General features: G+C 39.9%; 1 protein-coding gene across 2 annotated transcripts in view; it reads right to left on the bottom strand.

Moving 5' to 3' along the window:
- The window catches only part of PCSK5 (proprotein convertase subtilisin/kexin type 5), a 460,751-nt gene that overhangs the window by 360,554 nt on the left and 76,300 nt on the right, over positions 1 to 23,897 (bottom strand). For both annotated transcript variants that reach the window (XM_031014780.3, XM_031014779.3), the window contains exon 3: positions 4,825 to 4,938. In XM_031014780.3, the coding sequence (XP_030870640.2) occupies positions 4,825 to 4,938 (114 nt within the window). The remainder of the gene's footprint in view (positions 1 to 4,824; positions 4,939 to 23,897) is intronic.

Genomic DNA, 23,897 nt, shown 5'->3' with positions numbered 1-23,897 from the left:
CGATAAGATAATACACATGAAAGTGTGGCAAAATGCTTGACACACACTAAGCGTTCTCTACTATGGAAATGACACAGGTTTGCTTTTATTACAGAGTTTGCTCATCCATTTATTCAATCAAAATTTATTGAGCATTTACCACATACTACACGTTAGTTCTGATGAAATCCCACTGCCTTTGCCCCACTCCACATCAAAAACTAAAGGAAGGCCCAAGCTTGGATCTGTTTAACAGTTCTGCAGGAGCTTCTAATGGAAGAAACAAATCTGTGAGCAAAAATTACAGGCCAATGTCCAGGGAGCAGAGGCTAGATATATGCACGTGATCCCAGAGAAACTTTTAGCAGGGAGTTGCTTGTCCAGCAAGTTTTCTTTGATGCTTACATATTACTCCCCTGCTTTATTAATCTTAGGAGGCACAAATCATGTTTTTCTAAACTCTCAGCGCTTAGCACCATGTCTAGCAAATAATAGATGCAGAAGAAGCTTGTCAATGCAACCAGAAGTGAACTGAATTTCTAGGATTAACCCTCCAACTCCTAGAAATCTCAACACAGTATGTCAGGACACAGCAGTAATTATACAGCTATCATCTCTATAACAAGCTCTCATAAATGTACTCTTCCCTGAATATATTGCCCAAGCCTCAAGGCTAGACATAATGATTTTGCACACCAGTTTCCAAGGGGAGGAGCGACATGGGAAAAGCTTTTAAATTAATTAAAAGAGACACTCAGGCACACTTCATGCCATTCTTTAATCTCCATTCTCCTGTGATAAATATTGAACGACAGAAATGGGCCCAGGCTAACGAGCTGGAGGCAGGACCCTACGGAGGTCAGAAACACTGCAGCAGCTCCAGGGCTCAGGAAAAGGAAGAAGGGTATCAGCACCTTGCCTGGGCTGTGTCAGTGATGTGCTACCAAACAATACTCCAGAGAATGCCCACTGGACATGGGATCTCACCTTTCTTTGACTCATTTGAACAAAAGGTAAAAAGGAACTACTATGTATTGCAATTAAGAAGTCAGAGAATAATAACAATTATGATTGACTGAGGGTTTTCTGGTGTCAGGCACTGTGTTAAAGGCTTCTCACTAAAAGTTTCATTTAATTGTGGTAGCTGGCCTCCAAGATGGCTCCCGACACTCCTTACCTCCTAGTACGCCACCCACACATATTCCCTGTTACATTGAATCAGCGTTGACTCATGTGACCAATAGAAAAACTACAGAAATAAGGGTCTGTGACTTCTGAGGTTAGATGTCATAAAAGACATCACTACTTCCAACACGATCTCTTAGATCACCTGCTTGGGAAGCCAGCACCACGTCAAGTGGACATTCACACAGCCCTGTGGTGAGGCCCACATAGAGAGGAACCCATGTGCCAGCCTTGTGACTGGGCCACCTTGAAGTCTAACTTCCCGCTCTCACCAAGCCTTTGAGTCTTCTAGCTAAAGCCCCAGACATCCCAGAACAGAGGAAAGCCATCATCCCCGGGCCCCATCTGAATTCCTGACCCTCAGAATCTATGAGGTAATTTTTTTTTTTATTTGAGGGGGTCTCATTCTGTCACCCAGGCTGGAGTGCAGTGGCACAATCATGGCTCACTGCAACCTCTGCCTCCCAGGCTCAAGCCATCTTCCCACCTCAGCCTCCCAAGTAGCTGGGACCACAGGAGCACGCCACCTCGCCCAGCTAATTTTTTGTATTTTTGGTACAGATGGGGCTTCATCGTGTTGCCCAGGCTGGGAGATAATTGCTTTAAAAACTAAGTTCTAACAAAACTAAGTTTTGTTATGCAGCAAGACACCACTCATACATAAGAGCTAGACACTTTTATGTTACAGTTGAGGAGAGTTTGACTGATTCAATCATGGAGATTCTAAGTGAAGCAATGGGGATGGGCATCCAGATCTGCAGATCTGAGAGTCCTGACTCGTTCTGTCCTAACAGAGAAGCGTAAGGTATGGAACCTGTTTCCCATCCCTTTTATTAAGGGAAAGTAATCATTTAACAGAAATCTGTGAAGTACTTTGGTTGTCCTCAAGATACTTTATTTATCCCACAGGGGACCCACCATTCTGCCAAGTGTTTCAGTGACTTCTCTCTGGATAGATTAGAGGCTTCCTCACAGCACCGTAAACGGCAGAAGGGTGGAGACAGGATGTTGTGTTAATCCCATGGACTCTGCATCAACCTGCCTGTATTGGCATCTCCACCACTTTCAGGCTTGGTGATCTTAGGTAAGTTAACTAAATTTCACAAGCCTCACAGATTTCTCACTTTAAAACTAGGCCAATTTTAACACATGCATTTGTTCCAGCTGCATTAGAAAAATATTCATGGCCAGGCACAGTGGCTCACACACGTAATCCCAACACTTTGGGAGGCCAAGTGGGAGGATCATTTGAGCCCAGGAGTTCAAGACCAGCCTCAGCAATACAGTGAGACCTTGTCTCTACAAAAAGTTTAAAAATTAGCCAAGCATGGTGGCATGCACCTGTGGTCCCAGCTATTTAGGAGGCTAACGTGGGAGGATCACTTGAGCCCAGGAGGTCGAGACAAGCCTGGGCAACATGGTGAAACCCCTCTTCTGCAAAAACTACAAAAATTAACCAAGCATGGTGGTGCGCACCTATAGTCCCAGCTATTTGGGAGGCAGAGATGGGAGGATTGCTTGAGCCCAAGAGGTCAAGGCTGCAGTGAGCTGAGACCACATCACTGTACTCCAGCCTGACAGAGCGAGACTCTGTCAAAAAAAAAAAAAAGAAAAGAAAAGAAAAAAGAAAAACCTCATAAAGTACTTAGCACATTGCCTGGTGCATAGTAGTGCTCAATAAATGTTATGTATTTGTAATATTATCATCAAATATGTGTTGAAAAACACCAAACATGTTAAATGGCCAATCAAAAGCTCTTCTCTCAGTCTCTCCTCATGTTGGAAAGACATGAAATAATAGTGGTTCTTCAGAGTGACAAGATCTCACTATGCAGGCACTGAAACCTTCAGCCATCAGGCTAGCCAAAGGGCTAAAGCCCTGGTCATGGCTCCTGCTAGAGTCCAGTCTGCCCTGCTGGGGTGATGAAAGGATCAGGGAAAGCTACCAGATAGTTCTACTGTCCAGTGGATCATGCATAGACAGCAATTTGGCTCTTTCCTATGAGAACAAGCAAAAAGGGTCTCTCTCACCCTGGTCTTATAAACAGGGGTGTAGAGGCAGCTTTGCTTCCTCGTATCTCTTAATCCCATTACATTCTTATCATTTTGTCAGTGCAGACAAAGCTCCTTAGCTCCTGCCAGTGCTCACTCCAATGCCTTCCCTTGGGGTTCACTCTTTGCGGCTACTGGGGCTAAGGATGCTTAGATCCACCTTCCCTTGAACTTAGCTTTATGATTCCTCCCTTTTTCCCCCTTAAACATGAGGAAAATTTCTGCGTAAAATTCTGTTTGGGATCCAAAATATTTCCATAACCTTTCATTTCTGGGTAAGACCAAGAAAAGGGAAATTAAGAGAAATACCAGCCACATTCACCCATCTCAAAATAAGCACAAATTCCTAGCCTTACAAGGTGCTGGGTTAGGTTTCTGGGGAGATATAAAAAGGGATCAAGATGCAGAGCTTGCCCTCAAGAGACCCCCCCCCCCCCCAAGTCCAATGGGGAAGGTTAAAAAACAGTATGAATAACTACAGTGTAAAGTGCCATGATGGATGCCATGAGCAGCAGGGAGAGGGTCCAAGAGACCAGAGGAGGGAAAATGACAAAAGATAGGAACACAGGAAAGGCCTTCCAGAGCAGTCAGCCTCAGGTGTGGGCTCTGAGGACAGGGGATCCTGACCCAAGGAGGTGGGGAAGGGCAGGGAACGTATTCCAGGCAGAAGGAATGGGAGGCAGGGAGCCAGGAAAGCATGAGGCAGCTATGGGAATGCTATGGATTCATGTTCTTCTTTCAGTTTGGAGACATTTAGTAAAGAAGCAGGAACAGGAATACAAAAACTAAAGTAGTATAGTGAATAATATACTGGCAAAATTTAGCAATAAAAACTTTCAAGAAAGAAGAAAGTAAAGGGTGATTTACACATTACAGAGCAAATTGGTGACATGTGGATTTCATGAGTAAGTAACATATTCAAATTCATTTCTCAGTGATCATGAACCTAAAATCCCTAAGAGATTAGAGATGTATGTTTTCAAAGGAGGCCATGCCAAGTAAACTGGTGGATTACTCTTCCCAACATGTTAAGTAAGTTTCCTTCACTGAAAAATCTTTTGCTTGAACCATGAACTACCAAATCGAACACTTTCCATGATTTCCTTTCCCAGTCTACTTTTACAAAGTATTACCTAAAGTGAGAGGGCACACATTAGATGACATAATTTTGGGGTCTGTTACTTACCAGCAGAATCATTTCAATGATGTTCAAGAACCAGTGTGCATTAGCTAGACTAGTTTCAAGGTACAGTAAATGTGTATCCGAGGTGATCATGATTATTGATAGGTCTAAGGGTATGTGCACTTTTGCGTATTTTTCTATCCTCTGGCCCAAAATTAGAAAGCTACTGCACAAAGTAAGCTCTCAAACAGAATTTCTGTGAATCGGAACTCCCTTCTTTTTCTCCTTATTTTAACCAACAAGCCAAGTTAGAAAGAAAATCCAGACAGCATCATAGGCCATTAACCAATCTCAAATGGTGGGTATTAAAATAGGAAATAATCCCTGGTCAGTATTTCTGTGTCCTCCCAAGACCAACAGATTCTCTGCATACAACACAAAACTGGATGACATGGCCCTAGGCCAGGCTTCCTTAGCAAGCTTACCATATACCACATGCTGGGCCACTTGGGATCATTGAAATAGGTAGACTGGGCACGACTGAAGTCATAATCCCTCTTTGTCCGCTTTTTTACCACTTGCTGTTGGATCCATTCCACCTGTCAAGAAGGACATTTGGTGAGTATTCACGTTCCATCAGGGTTATCACAACATAAAAGACAGTCTGAGGCATTTCCCATTGTAAGTCAAGGCTATTTAAGTCACAAGTTTCATTGTGGCTACTAAAATCTCTGAGTCTAAGTGCTCAGAGATTCCTTAGAAACCCAGGGGTTTTTTTGTTTGTTTAATGCAAACAGGTGTTTTAGTTTTTTATATACAGTATTTATACCTCTCAACAACAAGCTAACTTTTAGCTTTCTCAGAAATCCTATTTTACTTCCAATTTATTACAAATTGGTAATGTTAATTTTTAAGGTAATTTTTCATCCTTACTTTATACTAAGGGCTAGCCAACCTTTTCTATAAAGGTCCAAATAATACATATTTTAGGCTTTGCAGGTCACGTGGTCTCTGATGCAATCACTCATTTTGCCATTGCAGCACTGTAGATGATATATAAATGAATGGGTGTGAATGTGTTCCAATAAAACTTTATATACAAAACCAGGCTGGATTTTGTTCCACATGCCACAGTTTATAATTCCTGACTTACTGACTTAGAGTATGCATCAATTTTTAAAAACGCTGGGATCAAAACGCTCCAGGATCATTTTTTTTTAAAATGGCTTTCTACAACACCGTGCGGTGGAAAAACACTATTTGGAGAATTAGAAAAACCAAATCCCTAGTCCTATCTCTGGCACAAAATTGGAGAAGCCACTCAATTTCCTAAGCCATAGGCTCCCTGCCAGCTGTAAAATTCAAACATGCTCTATTGGAGAAACGTCTTAATATTTAGTGATAAGCTTGTTTAATCAAGGTAACCAGAAACCTTGAGTCTAATGCAGAATTTATAACCTAGTGGTAGGGGTGTATATGGGAACACTTTCTTTAAAACAGATTATCCTTACGGCAACACAAAAATAAGCATGTTCCAGTTTTAGCGGGATGTCTCAAATGCAGAATCAGCCCGGGTGACATTCTTCAATTTGTGCCTAAATGCTCCTTTGTTTGATTTCTTCTGGTGATAGCTCATTTAGTCACAATGCTCTGGAATGTTTTGTTCTACCATTTATCCCTCCTCTCCACAAAGGAATTAAAAAATGAGTGGGGAGGAAGGGAGCTTTGTGGTCCACTCTGTAATTCCATATCCAGCCATTCAGTAAATATTTTAAGACCTCTCTCACCTGCTCAGTTAAAAGATGACTGGAGAAGGGATCCTAAGGCATCCTTCTCAGTCAAAGTGGAACAGCAAGGATGGGTTTGCACGTACATTTTCTATTTCCAGGAAACAATTTAACCTCTTCATTTCAAAAAAATCTAAGGGATCAGGTTCATTCACTCATTTATTCATTCAACAAACAAGTGCTAGGTACTGTGTTAGAAATACAAAGATGAGCAAGAATTGGTTTTACCTTTGAAGGACTTACACTTTACCAAGGAAATGTAACAAGTATTCCACAATTCTCCACTTCATAAAAATATCTTTACCTCCATGAATGACATCTGACACAGGCCCTATCACTGTATTACTTAGACTATTTATGATGATTTTGACTGTGCAACTTGTAATCCTTATATTACTGTCTATAAGTATTATCCTAATAAAGTTAACTAGTTCATATTTGCATGCTTGGTAAAAGAAGGCTGCTTAGACAACTCTTTTCAAAACTAATCCTATATTGGCAGTGGCCTTTCCTAATGAAGCATTCATAAATTCCACACTGCCAACCTATATGTGTGCATAAACCGGAAAGTATCATGTCTTCCCCAGTGCGGACTCATTAAAGAGACTCCTAGAGATCAGGACAGTCTATCCTGGGGTGGGAGTGGATAACAGTTCCTTAGAAGGACACTATACATATTCATTTCTCCCTATGCATACATTCAAATAGACAAATGAAATAAGTATGTGAGAAAACCAAGTGACAGCCATTTTCCTAGATGAACTATAGGTACTAAAATAGAACAAAATATCTTACCCAACAGCATCCCTTCTATAATTTTACCAAACAAAAATGCTTAGTTACAAGACTTAGTGGCTAGAAGGTGACACAGCAACTTGGCATCTAGATTTGACTACAAGTCACTCTGTCTGATCACAGGGCTGCAACACTCAAGAAAAGTTCAGTGGGTTTTTTTTAGTGTCAAATACCATGTATTTTGCCTGGGTGCCTTACGGGTATGTGTATATAGCCCTGTATTTTTTGGAAAGTGGGAAAAGCACCTCTTGGATCGGAAGGTTTCTATGACTGGAAAGACCATATTTATATTTTTAAGCTATTATGCATATGTCTATCCTTGAGCTCTTTAAGGAAAAAGCCAGAGGTAATGCATTATACAGATTTTATTTCTTGCCAAGAAGCCTCATGCAAAGAAAAGACACTTAAAAATACATTTTCATAAAACTATGGTCAGCCTAAGAGAAGGGAATTATTGTGTGTTTTGCCTCACTGGCTTAACTTTTGAAAGTTCTATTTCCAATACATTAAGGAACTACAGTTAATTCAGGGTGTAAAAGCTACAGGACCTTTGAAATCATCAGTCTAGCCTTCGTTAATTTAAACATACATGTGCTACATGATTTCAGGGACACTCCCTCCCTCTACTCAGAGTACTCTCTCCCTTTGGACCTTGGTCCAAGTAAACATTGTGCATTTGCTGCTTAAGAACCTTTGTCTAAAGATGTCCTCCTTTATAAGATCCAAAACACATTAATTGACAGTTATGGGAAGCCTGCCCTCATAATCTCAGCTGAACTTGTATCTCATTATTTTGGAATTTGCCAGCTTTCTGATACTACACATGGGGCAAGCAACAGGAGGAAAAAAAATGTGATCATATGCATATAAATTATGTAAGTTATTACATAAATATAAATGGGAAACAAATTATGCTGTTGCTTTAAAAATGCATCCTGCAGTGATAGGGAATCAGTCCTTCAGATATTAAAAAGTATTATAATAATTAAAACACATACTAGTAGCAAATGTCTACAGATATACCAATGTAATAGCATAGAAAGTCAAGAAATTGACCCCAAACATGTAAGAATACAGTATATGATAATGGTATTATTCTAAATCAGTAGGGAAAAAAATTACTTCATAAATGTTTTGGAACACATTGGTTGGAACAACAACCAACTGGAAAAAAAATAAAGCTGAAGCCATTTCTCATGTCTTAGGTCAGAATGAATGAATCAAATATTTAAATGTAAAGGTACTTTAAGAAATATGAGAGCTGTTTAACACTAATCTCAGAGTGCAAGATTGTATCTAAGTATAATACAAACCAAGAAGATGATTTAGAAACATTGACTAATTTAACTACATAAAAATAATGTGAACGACATGGCCAAAAAAAAAAAAAAAGCACCACAGGGAAGGTAAAAGACAAACTGGGCAAAAGTGTATAGCTCTTACCATGAACAAAAGTCTATCTCCCTAATATAGAGACAGTTTCAACAATTAGTAAGAGAACAATTCAACAGGAAAAGCAGCAAAAGATAGGGGTAGAGAAACCTCTGGAAAGGTAAATCAGGTTCTTAAACATATACAATACACTTAGCCTCATGCGTATTAAGACAAAAGCAAGTGAAACCAAACTGAGATATCACTTTTCACCTTTCAGATACAAACAGTTTAAAGGTTGATAACATACTGTTAGTGGGAGCATGGGAAAAGGTTCATTCTCACATAATGGTGAGGGGAATGGAAACGTGTACAACTCTATGGAGGATAATTAAACAATTCCTTTAAAAAGGACGAAAGAAGTAATTCTATTTTTAGGAGTTTATCCTACCTAGGTACACATGTGAATGTGCGAGGTTATTTACTAAAACACTGTCAGTAAGAATTAAAAATTGTAAACAACCTAAATATATATCAATAGAGATTAATATAATAAATGAAAGCATATCTGTATGATGGAGTAAAGTACAATACAACCATAAAAGAGAATGAAATGGTCTTAATGTACTGACAGAGAATCATCTCCATGATACAGTTAAAATGGAAAAAAAATGTAAGTTACAAATGGTTTAAAGGGATACCATATTTTTGGCATCTCTCTAAAGTGATTATACACAAAAAACCTGATAAACTGGTTGCTTTCTAGGTAGAAAACTAGTGAGTGGATACAGGGATAAGAGGGAGGCCTTCTACTGCATGCCCTTTTAAATCCTGTTACTTTTGATCCATGGGAATATGTTACCTATACACACTATCATACAATCAAAAAACAATTTCAAATATGACTAAGGCTGGGCCCAATGGCTCACACCTATAATCTCAGCACTTTGGGAGGCCAAGGCAGGAGGATGGTTTATGCCCAGGAATTCAAGACCAGCCTGGACAACATAGCAAGACTTCCATCTTTACAAAAAAAAAAGAATGTTTAAAAAAGTAGCCAGGTGTGGGGACATGATCCTGTAGTCCCAGCTACTTAGGCAGCTGAGGTGGGAGGATCACCTGAGCCCAGGAGTTTGAGGCTGCAGTGAGCCATGATGACGCCACTGTCCTCCTGCCTGGGTAGGGGAGTGAGATCCTGTTGCTAAAAAAAAGACTACAAGTCTAAATCACAATGTATTTCTTTAAAAAGCAGTTAATGAGAAAAAATAATACATAAAAAGTGCCTTAGATGATTTTATATTATATTCCAACACAACTTAAATATTAAGAAAAGTTGGGTAAAGTAAGAAAAAGGAGTTGGATTTGGAAAGAGCTTGGTTATTATCTTAGATTAGCTACCAGTCACCTATGTGATCTTGCAAAAATCTTTGTGGGCCTCTTTTATCTGTAAAATGAGGGAAGGCATACTAAATGTGTCCTCTACTCTCTTTCTTCCAGCTTTGAAATTTTATCTAGAGAGTCTAATTCTGTGGTTTGACTAGGAATAAACATTTCGTTAAAAACAACAGACAGGTGAGGTCGATGTTCTAGTTGATCAATGACATTAACTCATTCTGTGAAGATACGAGATTAATATTCATAAAGGAGTATAGTAAATCATATGTTACTCTATGATTTGAATGAAACAGTTGCCAGGAAATAAAATAGGTGGTATTCCATATTTTGTATCTTTTTTGAACTAACTAGCTTCGACCAATTCAGGGAAAAGAACATAAAAATACTTCCCCTCTATTTTCTTCTCTGACTTTGAAAACAAAATAGAGCACCTTGGGTGTTGTTTTTGTTTTTAAGTATGAGTTAGGTGGATAATGGACATACATGTTTTTGCTATGGAAAGCGAGGGCTTAAGAAAACGTTTTAGTACTGACATGTGGCTCCAAGAAGCTCTAAAGTCCAAAGGCAACAGATCCTAGAAATTTTCTAAAAACTCTGATCAAAACATCAAAGCTAACTGGTGAGAAAAAAAAAAAATCAGAGAATTTAGTAAAAGTATTTGTTAGACAAGGATTTTCCATACTTTACATTGTGTTCCATCTAGCAACTTACCATTAATGAGTTTTTAAATATTGGCATTGTTATTTTGTCACCTTTTTAAAGAAAAAAATTATCAAGATCGTTTAAATTCTGTTTATTTCATATAGCTACTTGTGAACCAAATAAAGCCTTACTTTTGATGTGATGGAGAAGTTTTACTTGATTTGCTTGAAACAGGCATTTTGAATCTTATTTGATGACTGCAAACATCAGATGCTTCCATCAGAGAAAACATCTGGTCATGAATGTGAAGAATCATTAATTTTTGAAAGGTCATTCAGAGGGAAGTTGTGAAATAAACACTGCATGTACATTCAGAACAGTGTTACCAGAGAAAATATAGGCCAAACTGAAAAAACTTGACTCTGCTGTAAAATTTTATATTTGGTTGGCTTTCTCTAAGGAAGCCAAAATTTTAGAAATGTATGTTATCAACCTAATCTTGCTATATTTTGTTTATAGAAAAACTCATAGTGTTATTGTTCTAATTACATTACTCACTTTCAAAGAATTAACATCATAGTTCTCCCCTTAAGCTATTCCCCTATTATGCACCTACTTCTAAAAATTTGATTTTCCTATTTGTTGCTTGTTTCTTCAGTTTTGAGAAGATGAAATGTGAATGTGAAAAAGAAATGGTTATATCCAATCAAAGCAGTAAAATGTGCTTTCCACCCTCAAGACCCTTTCATTTACTTTTGTTCATGCTAAAAATATTTATTGAGTAGCTCCTATGTGGGAGGCACTCTCTGGATAAACTACAGGATGGCAGTGAACAAAACAGCCAACTGACTTTCATAGTTATTGATGAAAAAGTTAAATGATGCAAAAAGTAAATAATGTCAGGAGGTAGAAAGTGATTACGGAGGAAGGGATTATTTCAAGTAAGGTGGTCAAGAAAGGCCTCTTTGAAAGATGTGATATTTTAATAGAATTTTGAATAATGAGAAACCATCTGTGCAGATTTCTCAAAGAAGATATTACGGGCAATGTGACCAGCTAATGCAAAAGCCGTCTAGAACAACTGTGTACCTTTGTATTTTTGTTTACAGTTCATCCATGAGCTACAGATGCCTATTGCAATCCCTCAGGCCTACCAGTATTGCATTCGCCCTCCAGTGGACAGACAAAGAAAGAAGCTCACTCAAATCATGGAAGCAGAACCCCAGCCATCTGGTCGACTAACTGTGGGCTCCTGATTACCTGGAATATAATCTAGAAGGGGGATACAGGTTCCAGCTGAACTTGTCCCCACAACTCCACCAACTTCTCAGCTAATGGTGATAAACTCAGCTGAAAGAGGGATCAAGCAAGGCCCTCTAAAGCATGAGGCCCTAGGCAAAAACCCTCTTGCCCAGATCTGGAGGTAGTACCCTTGTGATGCTAGCCAGTATGAACTGGTTTTTTTTTTTAGAGGGCTTTGATGAACATCTGTCTTTTCAATTAAATTATGGAGTAAAAATCACAGATTCAATCAATGCTGCCATCTAAACAGCAGATAAATTATAAAATAATCTCTATGATAAAAAGTGTCCCAGGGCAGACGTCATAATCCCAGCACTTTGGGAGGCCAAGGTGGGCTGATCACCTGAGGATAGGAGTTCGAGACCAGTCTGACCAACATGGAGAAACCCCGTCTCTACTAAAAATACAAAATTAGCTGGGCAATCCCAGCTACTTGGGAGGCTGAGGTAGAGGAATCGCTTGAACCCGGGAGGTGGAGGTTGCGGTGAGCCGAGATTGTGCCATTGCACTCCAGCCTGGGCAACAAGAGCAAAATTCCATCTCAGAAAAAAAAAAAAAAAAAAGGAAAACATTCAAACAAAGCCTACAATTCAACTTAGTGCACCATCAGATGTATGTAGATCATTGTACTAGGAATCAGAAGACACAGTGACTTAATCCTTTGATTTTGGATATTAACGCCTCTGAAACTCTATGAAAAAAGAAATAATATCAGTTGTTGGATGAATCTTGCTAAACAACTTAACATTAAATTAGGTTTTATAAGAACAAAGTAATTCTTTCTGGAGCTATTAAAACATCTAAAAACATCCTGTGTGTGATCTTTACACCTACCGTAGCAGCATGATTCCCTCTGTGCCCAGAGCTAGGCTAGACTCTGCCACAGATGGGCAGTGTAGAACAAATTGGGAAAACATACTACTCAAGTTCATGGTAGAGGACTACCAATCACTAGTCTGGCCACCTGGGCAAATCACATAACTTCTTGGTATTCTATACTCTCATTTGTAAAATGGAATTACCTGTATTGTTAAGAGGGTCACACTTACAATGTGCTTCACAATTGCAAGCTCCCAAAGTACTTAGTAACTTGTGTTTTAATTGCATGTTTCCACCGCTGGCTTTGGGCAAAAGAAACTAGGTTTTAGATCCCTAGTACCAAAGACAATGCTTGACAACAGGCCCTCGGGAAATAGGTAAGGTGAATGGATGTTTTTACCTTGTAAATACATTTCTTGGTAGGGATGTCTAAATTTTCTCCTTATTAAAAGAAAAAATAGGAAATTTTAAATAGAAGGGAGTGGAAAAAAAGGAGCCAAAAATTTAGGCTTAATCCTGTCAAGTTACAAAATGTTTCGTATTTCAACAACAGATAGATGGTAGCACAAGGATGATTATATTACTAGCAATGAACAACATGTAAAAATATTAATGAAGGATATGATCTTTCTTTATATAATTCTATGTTTTTAATGTTTCATTGACCCCTTCTCTGTTTGACACCCACTTGAAACCCACTCTTGGCCGGGCGCGGTGGCTCAAGCCTGTAATCCCAGCACTTTGGGAGGCTGAGGTGGGTGGATTACCTGAGGTCAGAGCTCGAGACCAGCCTGGCCAACATGGCAAAACCCCATCTCTACTAAAAATATAAAAAATTAGCCGGGCGTGGTGGGAGGCGCCTGTAATCCCAGCTACTTGGGAGGATGAGGCAGGAGAATTGCTTGAACCCAGGAGGTGGAGGTTGCAGTGAGCTGAGATCACGCCACTGCACTCCTGCCTGGGTCACAGAGTGAGACTCTGTCTTAAAAAAAAAAGAAACCCACTCTTGTACATATTTTTATCTTTTGAGATGGAGCCATTTCCTCCATCTTACCCGTCTTACTGGTAAGATGGGAGGAAATGGCTCCATCTCAAGAGACAAAATCTCAGAAGGAAAGAGATAAAATCTCAGAAGCAAAAAAGACAGTGGGTACAATTAAAATGGATAAACACAGAAGAACAAAGTAGGTGCTGACACAGGTCAAGAACCTGGAATATGTGGCGGGTGGGGGGCGGGAGAGTATCAGGAAGAACAGTGAATGGATGCTGGATTTAATACCAAGGTGAAGGGATGATCTGTGCAGTGAGCCGACATGGATGGCACACGTTTACCTACGTAACAAAGCTGCACATCCTGCACAAGTACCCCTGAACTTAAAATAATAGTTAAAAAAAAATTTCATTGTATGTATGTTTATCCATCCACCCATTAAAAAACAATTTGGTTTATTCCAATTTTTGGCAATTATAAATAAAGCAGTTATAAACAAACATATGACTCTAGAAATAGATATGAGCAGTTGTTTCATAAACTGCAAAGGCCTAGGTTTGAATCAAGTCAATGAAACCTATGATGTTAAGTGATGCATTCTCCCAGACTAATAAAAGACATCTCCAGCATTTCAATGGTCAATGCCAAGTCCATAATCAAAGCACACAGCAAAAGAAGTATGAATTTAAAAGTACTTACATAGGGGAAAATACAAAGAGCATAGAAATGACTGTCAACCAACTCTTACAGCTAAGTGGAAAAAAGGTGCCAAACTCATAAATTAGGGGATATTTCTTTAACATTTAAATATTAAATATGATTAAACATTTGAATTTTAATATTTTGATATTAAATATTAATATTTAATAAAAATATTAACATTACAGCATAATAACATAAATATTGAATAAAGTATTTAATATTTTAAACGTTTAAATTTAAGACTACCCATCTTGGCTGCTAGTAATAATACCCATAAGCAACTGTTTTTTCACAACTTGTAAGGACAATTTTTTTTTTTTGGCTTTACTTTATCCTTCCAGGAAAGATAATTTCAAAGACTTCAGGCTCATTTTTCCATTGATGATGTCGCTCCCAAAACTTGCTTAAAATCTCTCAAAGGCAAGACACTTATTTCATATTTGTCTCAAGTAAATTTGTTCTTTGGGACAAGTTTAATTTGTCCTCTGGGGAAAAAAAAGGATAGCTCCCTTATTCCTAGCTATGCCAAGATGCTTTCTAGAGGGTAAAAAGAACTTAGTTTATGTAAAGAAGAGAGAGAGAGAGAGAAAAGAGAGAAAAAGGTGTGTGTGTGTGTGTGTGTGTGTGTGTGTGGTGTCTGTGTGTAAGCACCCAACATGAAGTAGGGGATTGGGTATTAACAGGAAAAGCCAGTGATGAGAACTCATTAAATACTTGTTGAATGGAAAGATTATATCCCCAAACCTTCCATTTTCTAACTTGTATTTCAGGTTCTTACATTTTAAACTTTAGGACATCTCATTTAATCAATAAGAGGAAATTTGAAAACAATTTCGATTGCTCATGTATTAAAAGGAAACAAATTCTAAAGTACCTAAAACAAATTCTACTGTCTGAATGCCACCTGGGGTTAAATTCACACCATTTGATTAAATGCAGTCTTAATTCAGAGATTGAACTGGGACAACACAGAATTCCCTCCAGCTTCACTCCAGGATCAAAATCATCACTGCATGAAAAACACAGTGGCATGACTTCATTCTACATTTATTTGTCTTTTGAATAATCATCCTCTAAGCAATTTGAAAGCCAAGGCAAGGTAATTAATAAAATCTATTCAACATTTAAAGTAAATATATGTTACATCACTCTGGTCTTAGTATTGTTGAAGTTTTAGATAACTGCAAGAATGACAATTTTACCTTAAAACAAAGCATTAATCACTTAATGGGTTTTTGTTCTTTGACCAATCCCACAAATCTGTGCCTAAATCATTTCAGATATTCCCAGATCTGTATTTGCAAAAATTGGATGCCCTCAAGTTGTATATCAAGTGAATACAAAGAGGAGCTTTATTTTGTACAGAGTAGAGAAATTGTTCAATTCAGCTGAGATTAGTATAAAAAAGAGGCAAATGCTGGCAAAGGAAAGGGCGTTCTCATTATTTCTCCAAGCAGAGGACACAGGGTGATCTGCTAAATATCAAAAAGCATGTCAGCATCTTGCTTCTCAATATAACACACCACTTAATTCCATAGCTCATAAGCAATGGTCATGAAAGCTATATTTCTATGGAGAGAAACACTCTTCCCTTGTGACTAATTCAGCTCCATTGCACATACTGTCTTCTCCTAGCTATTTAAATATAAATGGCAATGGCTATTGTTTCTAAATTTCCATGGCTCCTACTGCTATGGTTTTGATCACAGTGGGAAAACTCAGGGAGGGGGAATGGTTTGAGCCTGTAAGTTCAGAGCTGGGTACCAGGAGTTTTCATTTCATCCATTTTGCGCTTTCTCTTTTTAAATAAGAGGCATTCTCAATACTCTGGGAGCTTCAGTTCTATGTTTTTTAAATCTTTCCGGCATCTTTCAATCTCTTCACTGTCAGAATTTAAAATCTTAGAAGTCAAGGGGTGACCAATTGTTATGCTGGCAAGCTCTAGCTTTATGAATCAAAGGGAGATGGGTAAAAATTAGTCTTTTCTTTCTGTTGTTAGAAGATAAATATGCAACTTTTAGGAAAATGAGTGAAGTTTGCATAAGTGTATTCTGTCTCCTTGAGGTTAACCTATGTTTTTAAATCCTAAAATGAGTTCAAAATACATAAATAAATAAGTAGCATGAAGTCGTTGGTGAGGAGGAGTGTGAATAAAGACCGGCAATGTGGGCCCCACACACAACAGAGAGAAATGATAAGGGACTGCCTTGGGGGAAGGTCTCTGACTTGGTGTTTTCATTATATTTTCCTTTTTCCTGAACTCTAACCTTACACTTGGCAGAAAGGGCAGGGGTGTTTTGCAACCAAAAACACTGGAATTGTGGCAGCTCTTAAACACCATCATCACCCTCTGAAATATTTAGCAAACAGCTACTTTGGTCAGGGTGGGGGAAAAGCATGCCTTTCGGCCTCAGGGAAAAATGCTGTCCAAAATCCCCGGGCAAAGGGAAAGGGATTGGCATTTTCTCCCCTAAATCCAGTTGCCTGAGGCAAACCGAATGTTTTCTCAATTTGAGTGCTATTCCCTCACCTCAGAAACCACTGTCAGGGCTTCCAGTGAGGTGGTACTCGACAATACTTGCGGGTCATAGCACATAAAAATCTGGAAGAAGGCCTGATGAATGAGTGCACCGGCTGGAGCTCCCGTCGGTCCTATGCCAGCCCTACGGGAAGGCGAGCAGTGCCCCAGCTCCCAGCTTCCTGGCAGTCTCCATGTGTGTCGTAGAGGAGTGCCAAGTCACTTCACTGGGCCTCCCTCACCCTGAACACGTAATCCATGCTCACCACAGTCAATTAGAGGAGACCTGGGGCTGAGGCTCAGAGAAGGAGAGAGAAAACACATTTTCATCACTGTCATCAAGCCTGACACTTTCTCAGTCTGAAGACCCAGGAGCAGCAAATCTCCCCCACCAAGCTTCCTTCTTTCATGCTGTGTGTTTTGGATGGCTCACCCAGGAGTCTGTTGTGTCAATGTTCACGGAAATATGATGTGTTTACTGGACCCGAGGGAGGTACCTATCACCAGTTCTCTGTCTCCACTCCTCGGCCCTCTGCCCCCAAAAGGGTTCCACCCTGGCACATTTGGGCCCTTAGCACTAAAATGAGAGTTGGCCTTGACCACAGTTCCCAACAACCCTACTGAGCATTGGTGACTTGAGGAAGGGCTGTCAAATTTCTGGCACCTGTGTTACTCTTTAAAGATTTTGTTCAGTATAATATTAAATACTTAGCAGCTCAGTATCAGAGTGAAGAAAAGTAGAGGATAAAGACTGAGACTATAGGCTAGAGGGAGGCTGAGGATCTAATTAGATTTCCTGGAGATCCAGGAGGCCAAGGCCGGGTCTCCAAGTTTCTCTAGTCCCCACAGTGGCTATGCTAGTGCCTTGCCCAGAGTAGGTGCTCCGGAGTGATTTACAGAATTAATGACTGTATTCACTGCTCTTTTAGTCAAAGAATAATTGGTAATCCTGTTTTCCAGGGCCTAAACACCTAGGAGAAAGCAGAAAAGCAAGCTCTAGTTCAAGAGTTCTCAGTCTGGAAAGAGGAAGAAAATAATCCTATGTCATTTACAGTTAGGAGCATCTGGACCTAGGTTTATGACAGACCAATGAAGTTTTGTCACAAAGCTAAGGCATAAATAATGTAGATGTTGATGGTTGTTTTTCAGGTACTCTGACTTCCAATGGGTAGAGAAATCACTGGTTATAATAATTTTTAAAATACAACTATTTAATTTTTTTCATGTTTTGTGCAAAATAAACTATTTCTACCCATTGTTTCCTTAATGCCACCAAACTGTCCCATGGAAGAACCATCCATTTTTTTTACCAGGGAGACTGAGGCATAGTGGGATTAAGTGACTTAACCCAGTCACATGATTGTAAGGGACCTGAAACAAGAACCCTGATGACATAAATCCATGCCCATGGATTTCCACAGAGCACAGGAACTCCCTTCTGAAATATCTTGTCAGCTGATGGCACAGGTTAGGGGAGCACATCTTTTCTCTCTCCCTTTGGGTTATCACAACATTTCAAAGCCTGGAGATTAATCGAAGCCATTCAAACACTTTATTAAAAGCTGTACAGTTGAAAGGTGGGGGAAGGAGGAAAGAAAATAGGAGAGAGACAGCCCAAAAGCTTCTTAAGCTGACAAGCAACTTCAACAAAGTCTCAAGATACAAAATCAATGTGTAAAAGTCACAAGCATTCCTATATACAACAATAGACAAGCAGAGAGCTAAATCATTAATGAACTCCCATTCACAATGGCTACAAAGAGAATAAAATACCTAGGAATATAGCCAACAAGGGAAGTGAAGGATCTTTTCAAGAAGAACTACAAACCACTGCTCAAGAAAATCAAACAGGACATAAACAAATGGAAAAACATTCCATGCTCATGGATAGGAAGAATCAACATCGTGAAAATGGTCATACTGCCCAAAGTAATTTATGGATTCAATACTATTCCCATTAAACTATCATGAACATTCTTCACAGAATTAGAAAAAACTTCTTTAAAATTCATATGGAACCATAAAAGAGCTCATATAGCCAAGACAATCCTAAGCAAAAAGAACAATGCTGGAGGCATCATGCTACCTGACTTCAAACTATACTACAAGGCTACAGTAACCAAAACAGCATGATAGTGGTACAAAAACAGACATGTAGAACAATGGAACAGAATAGAGATCTCAGAAATAAGACCACATATCTACAACCATCTGATCTTCAACAAACCCGACAAAAACAAGCAATGGAGAAAGTATTCCCTATTTAATAAATGATGCTGGGAGAACTGGCTAGCCATATGCAGAAAATTGAAACTGGACCCCTTCTTTATACCTTATACAAAAATTAACTCATAGAAGAAAATCTAGGCAATACCATTCAGGACATAGGCATGGGCAAAGATTTCATGATGAAAACGTCAAAAGCAATCACAACAAAAGCAAAAATTGACAAATGGGATCTAATTAAACTAAAGAGCTTCTGCACAGCAAAAGAAACTACGATCAGAGGGAACAGGCAACCTACAAAATGTGAGAAAATTTTTGCAATCTATCCATCTGACAAAGGGCTAATATCCAGAATCTGCGAGGAACTTAAATTTACAAGAAAAAAAAAACCTATTAAAAAGTGGGCAAAGGACATGAACAGGTACTTCTCAAAAGAAGACATTTATGCTGCCAACAAACAAGAAAAAAAGCTCATCATCACTGATCATTATAGAAATGCAAATTATAACCACAATGAGATACCATTTCACACCAGTTAGAATGGTGATCATTAAAAAGTCAAGAAACAACAGATGCTGGTGAGACTGTCGAGAAACAGGGACACTTTTGCAGTGTTGGTGGGAATGTAAATTAGTTCAACCATTGTGGAAGATAGTGTAGCAATTCCTCAAAGACCTACAATCAGAAATACCATTTGACCCAGAAATCCCATTACTGGGTATATACCCAAAGGAATATAAATCATTCTATCATAAAGATACATACATGCGTATGTTCACTGCAGCACTATTCACAATAGCAAAGACATGGAATCAACCCAAATGCCAATCAATGATAGACTGGATAAAGAAAACATGGTACATATACACCATGGAATACTATGCAGCCATAAAAAAGAACAAAATCATGTCCTTTGCAGGGACATGGATGGACCTGGAAGTCATTATCCTCAGCAAACAAACACAGGAACAGAAAACCAAACACTGCATTTCTCACTTATAAGTGGGAGCTGAACAATGAGAACATATGGACAGGGAGGGGAACAACACACACTGGGGCCTGTCGTAGGGGTGGGGGTGGGAGCAGAAGGGAGAGCATCAGGATAAATAGCTAACACATGTGGGGCTTAATACCTAGGTGATGGGTTGATAGGTGCAGCAAACCACCACAGCACACATTTATCTATCAACAAACCTGCACGTCCTGCATGTGTATACTGGAACTTAAAATTAAGTTGTCCAGGCGTGGTGTCTCATGCCTGTAATCCCAGCACTTTGGGAGGCCGAGGTGGGCAGATTGCATGAGCTCAGGAGTTCAAGAACCAGCCTGGGCAACACGGTGAAACTTCGTCTCTACCAAAATACAAAAAAATTAACCAGGCGTGGCAGTGTGCGCCTGTAGTCCCAGCTACTCGGGAGGCTGAGGCAGGAGAATTATTTGAACCTAGGAGGTGGAGGTTGCAGTGAACCGAGATCGCGCCACTGCACTCCAGCCTGGGCAACAGAGTGAGACTCCATCTCCAAAAAAAATAAATAAATAAAATAAAGTTTAAAAAACGAAAGAAAATAGCAGAGAGAATGGCATAACTCTAGAGCCTTTATGTTCCACATAAGGAATTTTGGGAGGTCCTCACTTACTGGAAGCATTTTAAAATGGTTGAGACTCATTTAGTCCGCAAATGACAGGAGAACTGTCTGATGAGCAGAGAATAAAAGCCTAAACAGGCGAAAGAATTCTTAGGCACAGCCTTGGCAATGATGATAGAAATCCTTTTTTCCCTCCAGGGCACTTTCTGACTTGTAATTTAAGAGCACATAAAGTTCAAGGCCTGAAAATTGCCCAAATTTTGAAAAAGAAAGAGAAAAACCTGTAACCAAAATCCTTAGTTACCCAGCTGCTCTGAATTAGATTGAATTAACGAGAGATTGAATTAACAAGATGAGGCAAAAGAAGGTGTGATGGTTACTGATTAAGAATTGGGTTTCTGTGGCCGGGCATGGTGGCTCACACCTGTAATCTCAGCACTTTGGGAGGCCGAGGTGGGCGGATCAACTGAGGTCAGGAGTTCAAGACCAGCCTGGCCAACATGGTGAAACCCCCATCGCTACTAAACATACAAAATTAGCTGGGTGTGGTGGTGCACACCTGTAATCCCAGCTACTTGGGAGGCTGAGACAGGAGAATTGCTTCAACCTGGGAAGTGGAGGTTGAAGTAACCCAAGATCACACCACTGAACTCCACCACTGAACTCAGAAAAAAAAAAAAAAAAGGATTTCTGGAGTCCAAGGAACCCGTGTTTGAGAATTCTCGCTTGCCCAGTGCAAAGTAGGGTGACCTCAGGCAAGTTAACCTCTGTATGGAAAACGGTGAAGATCAATGAATCTAAAGAGTAAATGAGCTAATTCATGTCAAATACTCAGCACAGTCCTTGGCACAGGAATGTCTACCATGTGACTATGGTAATGCGTTCGTGAACCAAGCTACACCCACCAACGAGCTTGCTTCTTTTATTGGTCCAAGAACTGCAAGCTTGAGTTTAGACCCGACTGACCAGAGAATGATACCGAAGGTAGAAGTTGTATAAAGAAAGTAGAAAGCTGGAGACCTATACTATCCAGCCCTTTACTTCTTTGTTTCAATTTCCCTAGGTATAAGCTTAAGGGGTTGAGTAAGGTCAGTGATTTGACTCCAGGGGTCCAGGGAAGTGCCTCCAAGACCCAGGGAGTGAAGTTAAGCAGTAAGGCCAATCAATGTTCTGGCCCTCCTCCTCTCTACTCTCCAAAGTAAGCCATCTCTTGAATGAAATGTTCTGCTTCAAACAAGAAAAGACAATCACCAAAGTTCTGAGATTCTGTGTAGTTAGTAAAAGTCGATGGAGTCTCTGAAACTTGCGGACCTACTTTTGTCTAGCATTAGGACAATGACATTAAGCTCTGAGAACTGGCATCCAGATCACTTATACAAAATTATAGCTATGTTAAGTTGATTCATTGTCGTTTGTAACAAATTTTCTAACTACTTTTTCTTATGGAGTAATTAGCAGTAGCCTTAGAATGAAGACGAGAACTATCCTCAGCTGTGATGATGCCAGAACCGCCCCCCACGCCCCGCCACAGAGGGCAGGCCATGAGGTTTCCCCATTGAAGTGGACTTCCAGACCTTCTCTATAGCAATTCCAGTGAACACAAATGTTCCCGAGGACACCAAAGCCATGTTTAGAAAAACAAGTAGGTAATGTACATAACGACATCTATGATGATAAATAATCAAGTCTATAATAAAGAAGGTCACACGAAGTTTTCACACACCTTATCAAATGGTCCCTACCGTTGACTATGGAGAATTTTTGAGTCTTTATGAGATGAATCAGATCTGACCACTTTTCCACATTTCCATAGACATCACTCTAACTTAGATGCTCATTTTCTCCATCTTGCTCACTGAAATCCCTAATAATCCCCTGGCTGGATTTCTATAAAGTCTGGCCCTCATGTATTTCATCTTCCAAGCTCTTGCAGTGGACTTCAGTAGGCAAATTCTTTCACCCTCGCACCTTCTAGGTGAGGGCATCTTCCTTTCAATGGTGCTTCCAGAGCACACTATGTTTATCTCTGCCACAACCACTAAGAACAGCAGTGTAACCGTTTGTCAGACTTTTTCATGAAGCATATTCCTCTGGAAGGAAGAGGCTATATTTTTCTTATCTGTGTCCCTGGCATCTGGAAGATTACTTGACTGATAACGGATGTGCAATACATGTTTGCTGAATAAATTAACTTACCTGTTAACGCGTGAGCGATATAACAGGACTCTGTGATATACTTAGACTGGCAGTCAAGACCTTGCATCGGTTGAACTAGTTCCTGAGACTGACCCTTCAACACTTGTTGGACACAGTTGTTCCTTGCTAAGCTTTCAAATCAACTCGATTCAACACACGTTTACTAAGTACAATCAGGTGCCAGGCACTGTGCTAGGCACTAGTGTTGCATCAGTGAATCAACAACATCCCTCTGACTCCCTGGATCAGTGAAGATAACTTATTAATTGCTGGCAGTTAACTATAAAAGGCTGGGCCCTGGCCAGGCGCAGTGGCTCACGTCTGTAATCCCAGTACTTTGGGAGGCCCGGGCGGGCGGATCACCTGAGGTCGGGAGTTTGAAACCTGCCTGACCAACATGGAGAAACCCCGTCTCTACTAAAAATACAAAATTAGCTGGGCGTGGTGGCGCATGCCTGTAATCCCAGCTATTCAGAAGGCTGATGCAGGAGAATCATTTGAACCTGGGGAGGCGGAGGTTGTGGTGAGCCGAGATCACACCATTGCACTCCAGCCTCGGCAACAAGAGTGAAACTCTGACTCAAAAAAAAAAAAAGGCTGGGCCCTGCCCTCGAGGCGCTCACAGCCCAGTGAGGGAGTTATTAGAATACCAAATGACATGTCTTTAGCAACAGAGGAATCCCCTTGGTCCCTTCATGTTCTAAAGTGTTCTATCAGGCAACCTTTTGAAAGCTTTAGCATGCTCTTACCACTAAACTGCATTGTATGAAATGGGCCAACAACACAGAAAATAGGCACCCAAGCTTAATCCTCAAGGACTGTTTGTGAAAGCTGTTCCCTTAAGGTACATCATAGCTGCTTCCAGGCTCTGCATTAGAAAATGTTGCTCTTCACATACACGCCATGGAATACTATAAAGCCACAAAAAAGAATGAAATCATGTCCTTTGCAGCAACACGGATGCAGCTGGAGACCATTGTCCTAAGCAAATTAATGCAGGAACAGAAAACCAAATGCTGCTATGTTCTCACTTACAAGTGGGAGCTAAACATTGGGTACTCATGGACATAAAGATGGCAACAGCAGATACTGGGGGCTACTAGAGGGCGGAAAAAGTAACTGTTGGGTACTATGCTCACTACCTGGATAATGGGATCAATTATACCCCAAGCTTCAGCATCAGGCAATATACCCATGTAACAAACCTGCACATTCACCCCCTGAACCT

The sequence above is a fragment of the Gorilla gorilla genome, chromosome 13 (genome assembly GCF_029281585.2).
Source record: "Gorilla gorilla gorilla isolate KB3781 chromosome 13, NHGRI_mGorGor1-v2.1_pri, whole genome shotgun sequence".
Classification (NCBI taxonomy): domain Eukaryota; kingdom Metazoa; phylum Chordata; class Mammalia; order Primates; family Hominidae; genus Gorilla; species Gorilla gorilla.
Note: the sequence above shows the minus strand (reverse complement) of the source record. Positions and strands in the feature narration are given on the sequence as shown.